Source organism: Ranitomeya variabilis, chromosome 2, assembly GCF_051348905.1.
Source record: "Ranitomeya variabilis isolate aRanVar5 chromosome 2, aRanVar5.hap1, whole genome shotgun sequence".
Lineage (NCBI taxonomy): Eukaryota > Metazoa > Chordata > Amphibia > Anura > Dendrobatidae > Ranitomeya > Ranitomeya variabilis.
In genome coordinates, this window is record NC_135233.1 from 936,523,658 (window position 1) to 936,537,200 (window position 13,543).

The 13,543-nt window shown below is 44.8% G+C and overlaps 1 protein-coding gene across 3 annotated transcripts in view; it reads left to right on the top strand.

The window, feature by feature from the left end:
• The window catches only part of SLC33A1 (solute carrier family 33 member 1), a 44,581-nt gene that overhangs the window by 12,144 nt on the left and 18,894 nt on the right, over positions 1 to 13,543 (top strand). For all 3 annotated transcript variants that reach the window (XR_013221912.1, XM_077290702.1, XM_077290701.1), the window contains exon 3: positions 9,444 to 9,634. Coding sequence is in view for 2 of the 3 variants with exons in the window: in XM_077290702.1 (XP_077146817.1) it covers positions 9,444 to 9,634 (191 nt within the window). In the remaining variant the exon portion in view is untranslated. The remainder of the gene's footprint in view (positions 1 to 9,443; positions 9,635 to 13,543) is intronic.

The window sequence follows — 13,543 nt, forward strand, 5'->3', positions numbered from 1 at the left end:
ACATACACAACTCTCACTGTTGCAGTGTGTGGGAATTATAGTGTTTTTCTAGTTTCAGAAAACCCCTCGGCCTAACTGCAACTTGTTAGTGCTTTCCTCATCTTCCCTGCTGAGTCTCCACCGTTGCTCTTGCTGTCTGTTATTGTCTGTAGCTCCTGATGTTCTGAAAACAACGCTGCAGATAATCGTGAGCTCAGCGGCTCAGCTCAAGTAGACGGCACAAGCTGCTGAGAGCCGCGGAGCTCACTGATTGGCTGCACCACTGTTGACATAACGTCAGCTCTGCAGACATCAGAAGCAGCGGAGGAGACTCGCCTATTGATCTGGGGAAGATGAATCAGGGCTCATTCAGACGTCATTCATTTTTCTTGTATGCAAAAAAACGGTCTAGGCTTAGTCAGTGATTTTCATCTTTGTTTGGTCAGTCTGTTTTTTGCCATCTGTTTTACTCGTATGAAAAAAAAAAATGATGGAGGTTTCTTAACCCCTTAGCGACAGAGCCAATTTGGTACTTAACCCCTTCCTGACCTGTGACGCCACGTAGGCGTCATGAAAGTCGGTGCTAATCCAACCTGTGATGCCTGTGTGGCGTCATGGCAGGATCGCGGCCCTGCAGATCGGGTGAAAGGGTTAACTGAAATTTGACCCGACCTGCAGAGGCAGGGGGAGTGGTACTTGAGCCCGAGGGGGGTGGCTTCGCCCCCCCCCCCCCGTGGCTACGATCGCTCTGATTGGCTGTTGAAAGTGACGTTTAACTTTCAATCAGACTGAAAAAATGTGGTGCACACTGTATTCTTGGAGCGGAAAGTGCAGGCTGAACTAACAGTCACAATGTTAATGGAAAAATGGCCGCACACATAAAACTTGAAGGTCTATGCAAAAAGTATTCTTTTATTTGTGCGTACAGTCATCACCAGGTGCTCAATAGCATATAAAGGATTTGACGGACAGTAAGTTTTTAGGTTAACGTTTCAACCAAGGCTGGTCTTTGTCAAAACCTCTCTTTAAATAAAGGTAAAGGGTGTGCCAAGTGGAAAGAGTCCGGTCTGGGCGGTACATGTGGAGGTCCAGGAACGCTAAGTCCGTATCATTGGCGAAAGCCCTCACACTACCTCCCAGCTCCACTCTATTGCGGGACCGACTACCGAACACCCCTTGGGAGCAAGTGTAGCCACGCTAAAGCATCACTACAGACTGATTCAGTAAGTGCATGTGTGCTAAGTACTTCTCTGTTTAAGACATAGCGAAGGATCCCACTGTGACCGGCAATACTGTATTGTTCCCGGACTATTGGATTTGCATATCTTTGTTTTTTTTCCCCTTAGTGCGAGCAGCAATTTGTCATGTGTTTACTTTCACTTTCATTTACCAACGCACTATTATAGCGCAGGTGATAGCTCTTATACATTTATACCTCCAAAAATGATTTTTTATTTTCACGGCTCTGCGTTATAAACTTCTGTGAAGCACTTTGGGGTTCAAAGTGCTCACCACACATCTAGATAAGTTCCTTGGGGGGTCTAGTTTCCAAAATGGGGTCTCATGTGGTGGAGCTCCAATGCTTAGGCACACAAGGGCTCTCCAAACGCGACATGGTGACCGCTAACGATTGGAGCTAATTTTCCATTCAAAAAGTCAAATGGCGCTCCTTCCCTTCCGAGCCTTGCCGTGTACCCAAACAGTGGTTTACTCCCACATGTGAGGTATCGGTATACTCAGGAGAAATTGCCCAATAAATTTTAGGATCCATTTTATCCTGTTGCCCATGTGAAAATGAAAAAATTGAGGCTAAAAGAACTTTTTTGTGAAAAAAAGTACTGTTTCATTTTTACAGATCAATTTGTGAAGCACCTGGAGGTTCAAAGTGCACACTATGCATCTAGATAAGTTCCTTGGAGGGGTCTAGTTTCCAAAATGGGGTCACTTGTGGGGGAGGTCCAACGTTTAGGCACACAGGGTCTATCCAAACGCGACATGGTGTCTGCTAAAGATTGGAGCCAACTTTTCATTCAAAAAGTCAAATGGCGCTCCTTCACTTCCGAGCCCTGTCGTGCACCCAAACAGTGGTTTTCCCCCACATATGGGGTTTCGGCATACTCAGGACAAATTAGACCACAACTTTCGGGGTCCAGTTTCTCCTTTTACCCTTGGTAAAATAAAAAAAAAACTGTTGCTAAAAGATCATTTTTGTGACTAAAAAGTTAAATGTTCATTTTTTCCTTCCATGTTGCTTCTGCTACTGTGAAACACCTGAAGGGTTAATAAACTTCTTGAATGTGGTTTTGGGCACCTTGAGGGGTGCAGTTTTTAGAATGGTATCACTTTTGGGTATTTTCAGCCATATAGACCCCTCAAACTGACTTCAAATGTTAGGTGTTCCCTAAAAAAAAAAGGTTTTGTAAATTTTGCTGTAAAAATGAGAACTCACTGGTCAAATTTTAACCCTTATAACTTCCTAGCATGAGATCAAAAAAATCCGGCACTCAAATATCTGCAATAAGGTTTATTTAGATAACGCAATCCCAAGATTCATAACGTTTCGGCCCAACAATTGGACCTTCATCAGACTGGGATTGAAAACAAAACAAATGAGTCAACATATAAACCAATCATGTTACAAAAGAGATTTCCATACAGCGTCACATTAAGGCCCCGTCACACTTAGCGACGCTAAAGCGATCCCGACAACGATACGACCTGTCAGGGATCGTTGCTGCGTCGCTATGTGGTCGCTGGTGAGATGTCAAACAGTGAGATCTTCCAACGATCGCAGCTGCGATCTCACTGTTTGACATCTCACCAGCGACCTGTAGCGACCTGTACAACGATCTCACATGGGAGCTATTATGACGATTCAGTGTCTGAGTCGTCAACGAGGTCGTTGGTAAGGTGTCAAACACAGCGATGTGTGCTACCCAGCGGGACCTCAACGATCAAAAAAAGGTCCAGGCCATTCCGACACAACCAGCGATCTCACAGCAGGGGCCTGGTCGCTGCTACGTGTCACACATAGCGAGATTGCAACTGAGGTCGCTGTTGCGTCACAAAATTTGTGACTCAGCAGCAATCTCGCTAGCGATCTCGCTTAGTGAGACGGGGGCTTTAGGTAGCCATACATGATAAACGGTAGTATATGAAATGTATTTAAAGCACAAATGCACTAGAGAAAAAAAAAATTTTTTAAACATTATTGGTGGTTTCATAAGACGCACATTCGATGAGAATATAAATTTGATAGATCCAGTGAAATGTCACTAACAGTAGCCATAACACATATAAAAAATACGTAATTTCATGAGAATATGGATAAATTACAATAAGTGCAATATCACTGAAGATAGCTATCACATATAAAGATTCCATAATATGTGAAAAAATACGTAATTTTTTAAAACAATAGATTCCATGCAACAAGTGCAATGTCCCTGTAGATAACTGCAACACCTATAGAAATAATTATAATTATGCAGCATGTGGGTTATTGGAGGTAAAAATGAAAAAACCTTTTGAAAAAACTCTAGAAAAAATAAGTAAACAAACGTAAAAAAAGGTTTCCTTTAGAAGGGAAAGTGAGAGATGCCCACATTGTGTATATGTGAGAGATGCCTACAGTGTGTATATTTTCATATTATATAGGATAATACTGCTGTGGAAATATAGAACGTACCATAGGCAGTGCAAGATATGCGCTGCCTATGGTACGTTCTATATTTCCACAGCAATCCGGTAAGCATATCTTATATCCAGCGGTATCTTTATATGTGCTTTATGTATTTTGTCTATCCTATATACTATGAAAATGTACACACTGTGGGCATCTCTCACTTTCCCTTCCAAAGGAAACGTTTTTTTACGTTTTTTTACTTATTTTTTAACCTAAGGGTGAAAATTTGACCAGCGATTTCGCATTTTTTCCAACAAAATTTACAAAACCATTTGTTTTAGGGACCACCTCACATTTGAAGTGAGTTTGGGGGGTCAATATAACAGAAAATACCCAAAAGTGACACCATTCTAAAAATATCACCCCTCAAGGTGCACAAAACCATATTAAAGAAGCTTATTAACCCTTCAGGTGCTTCACGAGAACTAAAGCAATGTGGAAGGAAAAAAATGAACATTTTACTTTTTTCACAAAAAATTTACTTTGGAACCAAACTTTTTTTATTTTCACAAGGGTATCAGGAGAAAATGGAACATAAAATTTGTTGTGCATTTTCTCCTGAGTACACGGATACCCCATATGTGGGGGGAAAGCCACTGTTTGGGTGCATGGCAGGGCTCAGAAGGGAGGGAGCACCGTTCAAACTTTTTGAACGCAAAACTGGCTGAAATCAATGGTGGACCCATGTTGCGTTTGGCGACCCCACCCCGATGTACCTAAACAGTGGAATCCCCCCCCCCCCCCCCCAAAATCTAACTCCAACCCTAACCCCAGCACACCCCTAACCATAACCCTAACCCCAACACACCCCTAACCCTAATTCCAACCCTAAACGTACTTCAAACCATAACCAAACCCCTAAGTTTAGCTCAACCCTAATCCTGATGGAAAAATGGAAATAAATACTTTTTTTAAATTATTTTTACCTAACTAAGGGGGGTGATAAAGGGGGAGTTTGCTTTACTATTTTTTTTTTTATTTTGATCACAGTGATGAAAATGAACCAATAGGAAAAATTTCTTATTGGTGCCGGCCGGCAGATCTCGGCGGGCGCACTACACATGCGCCCGCCATTTTCTCCCAGACACCGGCAGCCCGGGGGACTTCACAGGAGGGATGCAGGGAAAACGGAGGTACATCAGAGGAGAGAGAAATTAAATACAAAATTGGACTTTTGTTTTTGCGGTCACTGTTATTTCGTTAATAATGGCGATCGCAACACTTGGGTCGGTATAAACCATCACGAATCATGTTCTTCGGGGTCTCAGCTACCCCCGGTAGCCGAGACCCTGAAGAAATCCCGACTCTGGGGGGCGCTATACACTTATTTCTCAGCACAGTTAAAAGGCGTATCTGCAGATGTTAAGGGGTTAAGCTTCTCATACCAGTCTTTGAAAAATGGATATCACATGGATGGCAACCAAGTGCTTCCTGGTTCCCCCCTCCCCCCCATGGACCCATACACTTGTATGGGAAATTTTGATCTATGAATCATACCAGAATGGGACATGTCTTAGGCCATGTTCACACAGTGCGTTTTTTACCGCGGAACCGCGGCGGTTTTGCCGCTGCGGTTCCGCAGCTGTTTTCCATGCAGGGTACAGTACACTGTACCCTATGGAAAACAGGACACACTGTGCACATGGTCCGGAAATTTAAAAAAAAAGCCGCGCTGAATAGCTCCCGGAAAAAAGAAGGAGCATGTCAATTCTTCTTCCTGAACCGCAGCGGTTCTGCACCCATAGACCTCCATTGTGAGGTCAAAATCGCAGTAAAACACGCAGATCAAAAATATATCTGCGGGTTTTACTGCGGTTTGATGTGCAGAACCGCAGCTGCAGGAAGTGCGGGGAAGCCGGCGGAAGTGCGGGGCCGGAAGTGCGTGGGCGGAGTGTCGTTCCTGAAGACTGTCATGTCATCATGGAGGCATACCGTCGCATGGGGATCGATGTCGGGCGTCTGATTGATCTGGTATGTCTGTGTGTCCCCATGCGACGATAGTGCCTCCATTGTGCCAAGTCGCCGTATGGGACTACTACTCCCATCCGGTATTAGGATGGAGAGTTGTCCCTGTGTCCGGCGACTTAGCACAATGGTAAAGTTACACAAAACACACACAATACACATACATGACACACAGTACATACAACACATAACACAGAGTATATACTCACCAACAGCACACTTGTAGGCGAAGCCCTCGATCCTCCAGGAAAAAATCACAAAATAAAAAATCAAATCCATACTCCCTGTCCGCAGAATCCATAAAACGAGTGTCCCACGCCGATCGGCTGCTCTCCGGCGATACACTGCCAGGAGCTAAGCTCCTAGCAGTGTATCGCGTACTGTTCCGGAGTTCAATGACTCCGGCGTCTCGGTTAACGGCAGTACAGCTGCGTTGAACTTTCCCACGCAGCACTGCCGTTAAGCGAGAGAGCCGGGGTCAATGACCGCCGGTTAACTCGCTCGCGCATGCGCAGTGACACACCGACAGGAACTATGGCTCCTGTCAGTGTGTTGCTGCAGCCGTGGAGAGCAGACATATCTCTGGATGTGTCTGTTCTCCATGGAAAATCTTCGTGGGATACGTGGCACTTAAATACGTGACACGTGTCACTTATACGTGATACGTGTCACTTAAATACGTGACACGTGTCACTTATACGTGATACGTGTCACTTAAATACGTGACACGTGTCACTTATACGTGTCACTTAAATACGTGATACGTGTCACTTAAATACGTGGCACGTGTCACTTATACGTGATACGTGGCACTGAAATACGTGGCACTGAAATACGTGGCACGTGGCACTTATATTGTGGCACGTGGCACTGAAATACGTGGCACGTGGCACTGAAATACGTGGCACGTGGCACTGAAATACGTGGCACGTGGCACTGAAATACGTGGCACGTGGCACTGAAATACGTGGCACTGAAATACGTGGCACTGAAATACGTGGCACGTGGCACTGAAATACGTGGCACGTGGCACTGAAATACGTGGCACATGGCACTGAAATACGTGGCACGTGGCACTGAAATACGTGGCACGTGGCACTGAAATACGTGGCACGTGGCACTGAAATACGTGGCACTGAAATACGTGGCACTGAAATACGTGGCACTGAAATACGTGGCACGTGGCACTTAAATACGTGGCACGTGGCACTGAAATACGTGGCACGTGGCACTTAAATACGTGGCACGTGGCACTGAAATACGTGGCACGTGGCACGTGGCACTGAAATACGTGGCACTTAGGCTATGTTCACATTTGCGTTGTGCGCCGCAGCGTCGGCGCCGCAACACACAACGCAAAGTAAAACGCAGCAAAACGCATGCACAACGCTGCGTTTTGCACCGCATGCGTCCTTTTTTTGATTGATTTTGGACGCAGCAAAAATGCAACTTGCTGCGTCCTCTGCGCCCGGATGCGTGCGCTGCAGTGACGCATGCGGCGCAAAACGCGGAGCGCTGTCATTCAAAACACGTCCACTCATTTTGGTGTTTAGTCCCAAAATGGAGGATGGAAGAAGAAAAGGGTTGGACAAGGAAATGACATCATTTCTTTTTTTTTTTTCCCCCCCCCCCACTGCAGTAAACTTTATTTCTGTCAAACACAGACAATCTGCAGACAAAACTGCATCAAAAAACGCACTAAAAAACGCACTAAAAAACGCACCAAAAACGCACCAAAAAACGCACCTGCGTTTTCTGCAGAGACCTGCAGTTTCAGTCAGGAAAAAAAAAGGATGGAAATCCTGAACGTGTGAACATAGCCTAACAGCTACGAGTTCTATTTATGAAAATACACAGAACCTGTCTGTGAAAAACTGATGTTATCGGTCTTGTGATGCAGCAACACAAAGGAACAAGGCCTTAAAGGGAATCTGTCAGTAAGTTTTTGCTATGCAATCTGAGAAAAACTTCATAGAAAAACCACAAAAAAGAGAGACTAAAAATCCTCCAAAAATTCAAGAAATAATACAGCACAAAGGGACTGCAGTGCTTACCTGTCCAGGTCTTCCTTCATATATGTAATCTGAGAGCCTGATTCCAGCTATGCCACTTACTGGGGTATCACCACACCACTGGCAGCTTCCAGTGTCCATTGTCAGATCAGCTGGACTGGCCTGCATGTGAGACCTAGTCAGGATGTAAAAATCTCTTGCTAGTAAAACACACAAACCTGCTGACAGATTACCTTTCAGACACAAATTTTGGGTCAGTGTGCTGTGGGTGTGCAAAAAAGATGGCACAGGAACATCAGGATAACTATTATTAGTCAATGTGTTAGTGGACATGAGGTCTGCCTGGGGAATAAAATCATAGTGTGCGATCATGGACGAGGCGGTCCGGTTCAGATGTCTGACCGCTCCTGCACAGGCACACACTATGAGTGTGAACTCGTCCTAACACTGGTTTCCAGGAATAAATGGTTCCATTATTATGGTAAGCAGGACTCTTGAATATTGTGGGGAATTAAAATGCAATTTATATGGTAAAGCTATACTACATTTTTTTTGCATGACCATTAATCTTTATTTAGTACAGACATGAATCCTTTTTCCAGTTCACCTGTAGTCAGACCTGAAAATTCACTGTCATTTACTTTAGGTGAGCCTTTATAATGCAGGACACATGTAAAACAAAATGTATTCATTAGTAAGTCTTTGGATTTTAGCGATTATTTATTTGAAGTTTTCAGAATTGAAAGGGGTTGTCCACTACTGGACAAACACTGATTAATAAATTCAGGGCCCCACAGAAGATATAAAAAATCTATACTCTCCTCCCGCGACTGTGTCATTTCAACAATTTTGGCACTAGCTCTTGGTGTGACTTGACCGCTGCAGGCAATCAGAGGTGGCTGTTCGGCTGCAGCTCATCGATATTCCATCTAGAGCAGCAGTGGCCTATAGATTGTGGTGTTGTGACCAATGCAGGTAATGTCATGTTACCCACCGGGAACTGCCCTGCCGACATCGCTGGAGCAGGGCAGCTGCGGAGGTGAAAATACATTGTTTTTATTGTCGACTGAGCCCTGAAGTGATTAAGTAGTGGTCGTCCAGTTGGACAATTCCTGTAAAAAACTAAGACACCTATTCTGATTTGACAACTTGCTCGTCCACTTGGGAAATACTGCACAGCACTCTACTACTCCAGTTATACACTAGTGTGAACCTGGGTGTTAAAGTGATGGCGATTCTGGACAATAAATGAATATTAGATTATTCACGATGGCTATTTCTGCTTAGCCTTTATGTAGACTGAGAACGTTAAAGGGGTTTTCTACCTTTAGGGACAAAATGCTTGTGTTTGGGGCTAAGATTAATTGCCTTCTATAACATCTGTATTGCACTGTCTAGTGCTGGCTGCAGAATGAGGTAACTGAGAATCTGTCAGCTGGCTATGATGGGGGAGTATGTATCTCTTTTGTGTGTCTTTTTTCTGAACTCCTCAACTGATTTATGACCATGGATCACATCAACATTGTATGTGAAGGAAACAAAGTGACTGTAAAAGCAAAACAGTGCAACAACCCAATTGTATAAAGTGATTTTTATCCCCAAATACATACATTTAGGTAAACAAATCTCCCCCAAAGGTGGCTAGCCCCTTTCAGGCAGTATGACTTATCCATGCATTGTAATGCCATGTAAGCGATTCCTCTTCTGCTTCTGACTGCACTTCTTGTCCTGTCCTCTGACTGCTCGGTGTTATATCCGGGATTATGGTAGCAGATGTATAATCCTTGCTTCTGGTCTTGCAGACTTCCTGTTCTTCTGGGGAGCAGTATTTCTCGTCACCACAACCTTAGTGGCGGTGCTGAAGAAGGAACACACAAGTAACAGAGTTAGCAGAGAAGAGACGGAAAGTGTGAAAGAGGCGTATGGCTTACTGCTGAGCATAGTGAGGATGCCGGCTGTCCAGAAATTCTGCCTCATGATCCTAACGGCCAAAGTGAGTACCTCACATGTATCTCATTGTACATTTAGGCCAACTCCACACATTTGAGTTTCAGGCACCGTATACAGACGGCGGTCATAGATCTCCTAACCCATACTAAACAAGACCCCCGGCTGGTCTGCACATCACACTCTGTACACAGACTAGGTAATGCAGACTTGTAAAGCCACCTTAAACGGGTTGTCCATGATCTTTATATTTTTATGAAGGCTGGGAATGCTTTAAAATTAATATTTAAAAAAAAAAATCACTTACATATTTAATCTGCCATCTCTCTCTGGTTGTCCCACCATTAAAACTGATCATTGATTAGTTACTATGGACAACAAGGACTTTGTCTTAGGGTACTGTCACACATTGGCACTTTGATCGCTACGACGGTACGATCCGTGACGTTCCAGCGATATCCATACAATATCGCTGTGTCTGACACACAGCAGCGATCAGGGACCCTGTTGAGAATCGTACATCGTAGCAGATCGTTTGGAACTTTCTTTCGTCGCTGGATCTCCCGCTGTCATCGCTGGATCGTTGTGTGTGACAGCGATCCAGCGATGCGTTCGCTTGTAACCAGGGTAAACATCGGGTTACTAAGCGCAGGGCCACGCTTAGTAACCCGATGTTTACCGTGGTTACCAGCGTAAAAGTAAAAAAAAAAAAAAACAATACATACTTACATTCCGGTGTCTGTCCCCCGGCGTTCTGCTTCTCTGCACTGTGATCGCCGGCCAGCCAGAAAGCGAGCACAGCGGTGACGCAGTGACGTCACCCCTGTGCTTTCCGGCTGGCGCAGACACAGTGGAGAGAAGCTGAACGCTGGGGGACAGACACCGGAATGTGAGTATGTACGGTTTGGTTTTTTTTACTTTTACGCTGGTAACCAGGGTAAACATCGGGTTACTAAGCGCGGCCCTGCGCTTAGTAACCCGATGTTTACCCTGGTTACCCGGGGACTTCGGCATCGTTGGTCGCTGGAGAGCTGACTGTGTGACAGCTCCCCAGCGACCACACAACCACTTACCAACGATCACGTCCAGGTCGTATCGCTGGTCGTGATCGTTGGTAAATCGTTTAGTGTGACAGTACCCTTAGACAGTTCTGAGGCCAATAGTGTGTAGGTAAACCTTCACATCAAGAGCTCTATGGACTGCATACTGTATTTGTTTGGAGTGTAAGATGCACTTCTTGGCAATAAAAATCTTACTGAAAAGTGTGTGTGTCCAGAGGCAGCCCTTACCATGCAGTCTGACGTGGGAGTGTGGTCAGAAAGCTGCTCCTCCCCGGTCACGTAAATCACAGCGATGGCCTCTCCCTGCAGGATACTGACCTGTCTGATCAGTGCAGGGTAGGAGACATGTGGTTCGGTCTGCCAGCCACCCCTCCGCTCCAGCGCTGGGCTCTCGCATACATCTCTGGCCGGCGGGTCCTCCTTTATCCTCTGCTCCAGGTGTGAAAGGGAAAGTGCAGAGGTGACAGATGCCGACAGGGATTCTGTGTAGGAGCTGTAGTAAAGCAAGCTGGCAGTTTTGTTACTTTGTGCCACAAGATGTAGATAGTATGTGATTTCATGCGACGGCTCAGATCTGCTACATCTGTCCAGCACCTAATTCAGCTGTTGCTGTGCATTCTCTCAAGTCTAGCTACAGCAACCCTCGACCTACTGTCTCCTTCCCCACCATCCTGTAGAATGTAAGCCCGCGAGGGCAGGGTCCTCTTCCCTCTGTATCAGTCTGTCATTGTTAGTTTTGTTTACTGTAAGTGATATTTGTATTTTGATGTAACCCCTTCTCATGTACAGCACCATGGAATTAATAGTGCTATATAAATAAATAATAATAAAGTCACAGTAGACAGCCTGAAAGACGTTTATGCAAATGTTCATGCAAAGATATCACCTAGCCATAAAGCAGCCGAGGCCTGCAGTAATGTTTGTGCGGTTACAATAACAAACGGTGCAGTTTGAAGTGCAATACTGACTGTATTTCTATAGTAATTTAGTTGGCATTTTGCCACGTTCTTTTATCCCTTTGCATTTTTACCACAGTATTTTACAGTACCAGCAAAGTGACAAATCTTTCTGGAATCTCATGCTGCTTATTTTTTTCCTTGCCGATTTGCAAGTGCTTTTTCTTAATATTCATACTAAGTCCTTTTCTTTGCACTAGAGGAGAGCATGGCTCACACCATCCCGCCTGATAAGGATGAAGGACATGTTCGCTTTGTGCTGTTGAAGGCTACAGCAGAGTTTGTCCTTTCATAGCTTTAATAGGGTTAAAAAGTCATAGAATCATAGAATGTTAGAGTTAGAAGGGACCTCCTGGGTCATCTGGTCCAACCCCCTGCTCAAAGCAGGATTCACTAAATCATACCAGACAGATGTCTGTCCAGCCTCTGTTTGAAGACTTCCATTGAAGGAGAACTCACCACCTCTCGTGGCAGCCTGTTCCACTCATTGATCACCCTAACTGTCAAAAACAAAATTCTAATATCTAATGTGTCTCCTCCCATTCAGTTTCATCCCATTACTTCTAGTCTTTCCTTGTGCAAATGAGAATAAAGATGATCCTTCTACAATGTGACAGCCCTTGAGATATTTGTAGACAGCTATTAAGTCTCCTCTCAGCCTTCTTTTTTGCAAGCTAAACGTTCTTAATAGAACATAATTTGCAGACCAGTCACCATTCTGGTCGCTCTTCTCTGAACTTGCTCCAGTTTGTTGATGTCTTTTTTAAAATGTGGTGCACAAAACTGGACACAGTATTCCAGATGAGGTCTGACCAAAGAGGAGTAGAGGGGGATAATTACTTCACGTGATCTAGACTGTATGCTTCTGTTAATACATCCCAGAATTGTATTTGCTTTTTTTGCTGCTGCATCACGCTGTTGACTCATGTTCAGTCTGTGATCTATTAGTATACCCAAGTCTTTTCCACATGTGCTGTAGCTTAGCCCTATTCCTTCAGATCTGTATATGCTTTTTTCATTTTTATTACCCAGATGCAGCACTTTGCATTTTTCCTTGTTAAAAACCATTCTGTTAGTTGCTGCCCACTGCTCCAGTTTATTTATACATTTTTGAATCCTCTCTCTCTCTTCTCTAGTATTAGCTATCCCTCCTAGCTTTGTGTCATCAGCAAATTTAGTCAGTGTATCCTCAATTCCTTCATCTAAATCATTGATAAATATGTTGAACAATACAGCGCCCAAGACAGAGCCCTGTGGTAGCCCACTTGAGACATTCTTCCAACTGGATGTTCAGCCATTTACAACCACTCTTTGGGTCTGATCACTAAGCCAGTTATGAATCCACCTAACAGTTGCCTTGTCCATTCCATACTTAGTCATTTTTTCTTTTAGAATGGGGTGAGATACTTCAAATGCTTTGCTGAAGTCAAGATATACTATACAGCATTTCCCTGATCCACCCAGTCAGTGATTCTGTCATAGAAGGAAATTACCGTATATACTCGAGTATAAGCCGAGATTTTCAGCCCATTTTATTAGGCTGAAAGTGCCCCTCTCGGCTTATACGTGAATCATTTTCCCAGGGGGGTCGGCGGGGGAGGGGCGATTGTGACATACTCACCTGCTCCTGGCGAGGTCCCTGCTTCTCCGGGCGCTGATAGCTTCTTCCAGCGTTGAGCAGTCACATGGTACCGCTCATTACAGTAATGAATATGGACCCGACTCCACTCCCATAGGGGTGGAGCCGCATATTCATTACTGTAATGAGCGGTAACGGTGACCGCTCAACGCTGGAAGAAGCTGTCAGCGCCCGAAGAACCAGGGATGTGCAGGGACCGCGCCGGGAGCAGGTGAGTATAATGGGGAGGGGGAGCACTGCGTGATATTCACCTGTCCTCGTTCCGGGCGCCGCTCCGTCTTCCGCGTCCTCTGCAGTGA